A 3,704-nucleotide genomic window follows, 5' to 3' on the forward strand; every position below is an offset into this window, starting at 1 on the left:
TTATTATTATTAATATTATTATTGTTACTATTATTATTTATTATTGTTGTTTGTTATTATTTATTATTGTTATTGTTATTATTGTTTATTATTATTATTGTTATCTATTATTATTATTATTTTATTATTATTATTATTATTATTATTATTATTATTATTATTATTATTATTATTATTATTATTATTAACTATTATTATTGTTATGATTATTATTATTAATTACTAGTATGTGCCTTTTACATAGTCCACCAAATCGTCACTGCTTTTAATCCTCAAATAAAGCATATGAGTCGGTGAAATAATTTCTCTCATGCGCTTTTCTGAATGTTGTTATCAGTTTTATCGTCATTATTGTTTCCATAATATCGTGATCATAATGGAAAATTTTGAATATGTATGTTGGAATACGATCGAGAAGCGTACGGAATTCTACATGGAAAAATAATGATGATATGTTAACATCGGACTGTTGTTACTTTTCATTTTCTCTTTGTCATTGTTTTGGTAATTCCACTTTATTTTTAAATGCGCTATTTACACGAACTATTAATTCTCAAGGTTTTGTTATCTCATCAGCCTTATGCTTGATGACATGCTTAGTATTTGTACTTGTTATGCATAATAAATCCTAATCGTTCCATTTATTCTGCTCATTTTTATTGTATTCAAATGTTCTCCCAAAATCTTAGATATTTACACAGAATATTTGCCATCTCTTTCTAATTTCAGTTTTGAAGCTTGAGTGTTCTGTTGTTATTTCCATGTTTCATTTGGTTATCTTCTGGTTCGTATTGGTATGACGTACATTATGTTGGTCTTTAGTTATCATCTTTCTCGATCTTGTTCCATTATCGAAACTGCTATGAAGCAGTTTTAGTGTTAACATTCTCCTATCATCCATTTCAAAACAGTTGCGGAACTGCTTATAGATTGGGGAATAATTTTTGCAATTTTATCAAGGGAAAGATTTCATAAACTTAGTGTTGCAAAGGTGATACTTGTTTGGCTTTTTCAGGATGGTAGCGAACATAACTTACGGTTACCAGGATGCAGTAAAAGTGATAAAAATCAAGAACTGCATGTATTTTGCGTCGTCGGAAATCGTGATAAGACGCTCTTTGTTGCCGTTACCTCATCTATTTTATACATATATCTAGCACATGTCAGTTCCCTTGCTTTTTAATTAATAGTTATTTTAAACTGCTGGGATTCAGAGGATCAAAACTGATGACGATATAGAGAAAATGATTCACCAAAAAACAACTTGTTATTAGTTTGTTATTTTTATTAGAAAAATGACAAAATATTTATTTTCGGAGATATTGTTAATATTCTTTCAGTTGTTTTGATGCTATGCTTCTGTAGTATCTCAAGAGAGCAAAATTTGTTGAAAAAACTTTAAGTTGTAACATTTTTCAAGTGTTTTTGTTTCAGATGTTTAGTAACTAAATGTGAAATCTTTTTTCTATTTTAGCCTCAGCTGTTGCTTTGTTCATTCAGACGATCTGAAGAAGATGTGAAGAAAAAAGGTGAATATCGGAAAGTTTATTGGCGACATGACTCCTCTGCAATTTGTCTTACGGTTTGTTTCTACTTTTTTTAAAAAAATTTACGAAGGATGGAAGTCGAAAATAGCATAAGCAGTGAATGTGTTAAACTAAGTAACTGAACAGGAACATCATTCTTGGTCATCAAAACTAAAAATAGTGAGTATTCCTTAGTTTTTCAGACTTCGAAAAATTGCTTATTGTTGTATCGATTGGAAATATCATCAGATAAACAATCTTTCAATTTAACTGAACCACGTGAAGAGCACTTGAGGCGTACTTCGCAAGAACTGTTTATCCATGAAAAAAGACCAAAAGTTGCGGCGTATTTATCGGTTGTTGCACGACTTGAAAGTCCAGCAACATGGTTGGTATTTCTAAAGTGCTAACCTAGAAATTAAAATGTTTTACAATGAAATTATATAAGTAAATGTTTATCATACGAAATCACATTTATAAACCTAATGCACTTAGTTTATGTAAATTTATTGGAGTCAGACGTATTTGGAATTCTCACTTCAGATGTTTCGAAATTTATCAAAAATTAAACTCAGGACAGGATGATTTAAGCTTATTATGTTTTTTAGTATTGTGCCTTTTCGAGATGACTTATTTGTTTGTTTGCAAGATGGTTGGTTGCATCGCATATCATGGGAAGGTGTTGTTGATAAAACTTCCTCGTTTCATTTACTCGATGTTCCATTCTCTGTCGACCAGTTACAGTCCAAAAGTAAGCTAACACAAAAAGAGAAGTGAAATTGAGGGTTTAATGATTTGCAAAGTTACTTCAAATTTAATCCAGTTATTATAGTATTCCTTATAACAGTTGTTTTCAGAAATGATCGAGTCACTGTTTAAAAATTTTTTCTGGTAATATCTTTTCCTGCTTCTACATTTATTTTTTCAGCTGAACATGTACAAGAATTGGGCGTGCATGTTGTTGATATGGCATATGCTCCTCTTATCGGTGGATTCTGTATAGTGCTTTCTAATGGTACTGCTGCTTTGCTGACATCACCTTCATCTAGGTTTCTTCCAAAGGTAACACTTGAGTCATCCATATTTTATTAATAGTTACCAATTCATCATCTATTTTAATTTTCCAAGCAATAATGTATGACAAGGTAACGTGAACTTTTTTCTCAGCAAAGACATGAGACCATATCCCAAGGTACGGTTGCAACACCATAACTGGGAGAAACGACACTAAATGTCTGTTTGGTTCCTTTTCCTGTAACGGAGGAGAAGAGTGTAATAATTTTTACAAATTTTGCTTCTTTTTTACTAATTTGAAGTGTATTCAAGTTTAATTCTATGATGTTAATAATTTTCAGGAACTCTTAGGAATATGGGCAGTGCAATTAAACGATGCTGTTTGTGCCGCAGCGAACCACAAATATCGATTGGTTGTTTATGGATGTAAAAAGTATGACTGTTAGAAACTTATAAATTAGTTAGCATTTGAAGTCTTGAAAACTTTCCAAATAATTTTTGCTGTTTTTAGTGGTGATATTGCTGCTTTTCACTTGGACGATGCTAATGGCTCATTAACACACACATTTCGTGTATCCCTTCAGGTCAAGAATGGACCAGGTTTAGTACAGTTGTTGCTTGAATACCTTAGTTTACAAAATTCTTCGTATTTTTGGACGAAGTTTCAAACTAATCATGAACTAGATAATTTGTGTGAATAATTATAATTGTTGAGCGCGAATATGAATCGCAAATATTACATAACTTTTCGAAAATATAACTCACTGTTATTCAAGGTCACATCAACTTCCATTTTCTTCTTCATTTATGAAAATTACTGGAATTAAGAATTATTGAATCGGGTGAATCGAGTTCGGCATGTGGAATGTTATGCACAAGGAACAGCACTAGCAGCTGTCTGGTCACCGTTATTATGCGATGCTGGAAATGCAAATAGTTCGAGTACAGTACCCATTGTGGCGATATTCAGCTCCTTCGGTGCTCAGTTATGGTGTTCTCTCGAATCTTCCAGTACCAGGTTCTTCTCATTTCATAAAATATTTCTAATTTGTTGAGATATGTTGTATTACCAATATTCTGATCGGTAAACGGATTAAACTATGTATATATATATATATATATATATATATATATATATATATATATATATATATATATATATAT

The 3,704-nt window shown here is 31.0% G+C and overlaps 1 protein-coding gene across 1 annotated transcript in view; it reads left to right on the forward strand.

Annotated features, from left to right (window-relative positions):
* Positions 1-1,005: 1,005 nt before the first annotated feature.
* The window catches only part of LOAG_18449 (hypothetical protein), a gene marked incomplete at its 5' end in the record, with an annotated part of 11,616 nt that continues 8,917 nt past the window's right edge, over positions 1,006-3,704 (forward strand). Inside the window, 8 exons of the mRNA XM_020451109.1 lie at positions 1,006-1,162; positions 1,475-1,582; positions 1,730-1,914; positions 2,135-2,277; positions 2,455-2,588; positions 2,882-2,973; positions 3,052-3,140; positions 3,369-3,558. Coding sequence (XP_020305134.1) covers positions 1,006-1,162; positions 1,475-1,582; positions 1,730-1,914; positions 2,135-2,277; positions 2,455-2,588; positions 2,882-2,973; positions 3,052-3,140; positions 3,369-3,558 — 1,098 coding nt within the window. The remainder of the gene's footprint in view (positions 1,163-1,474; positions 1,583-1,729; positions 1,915-2,134; positions 2,278-2,454; positions 2,589-2,881; positions 2,974-3,051; positions 3,141-3,368; positions 3,559-3,704) is intronic.

This window comes from Loa loa (assembly GCF_000183805.2).
Source record: "Loa loa unplaced genomic scaffold supercont3.317, whole genome shotgun sequence".
Taxonomy (NCBI): domain Eukaryota; kingdom Metazoa; phylum Nematoda; class Chromadorea; order Rhabditida; family Onchocercidae; genus Loa; species Loa loa.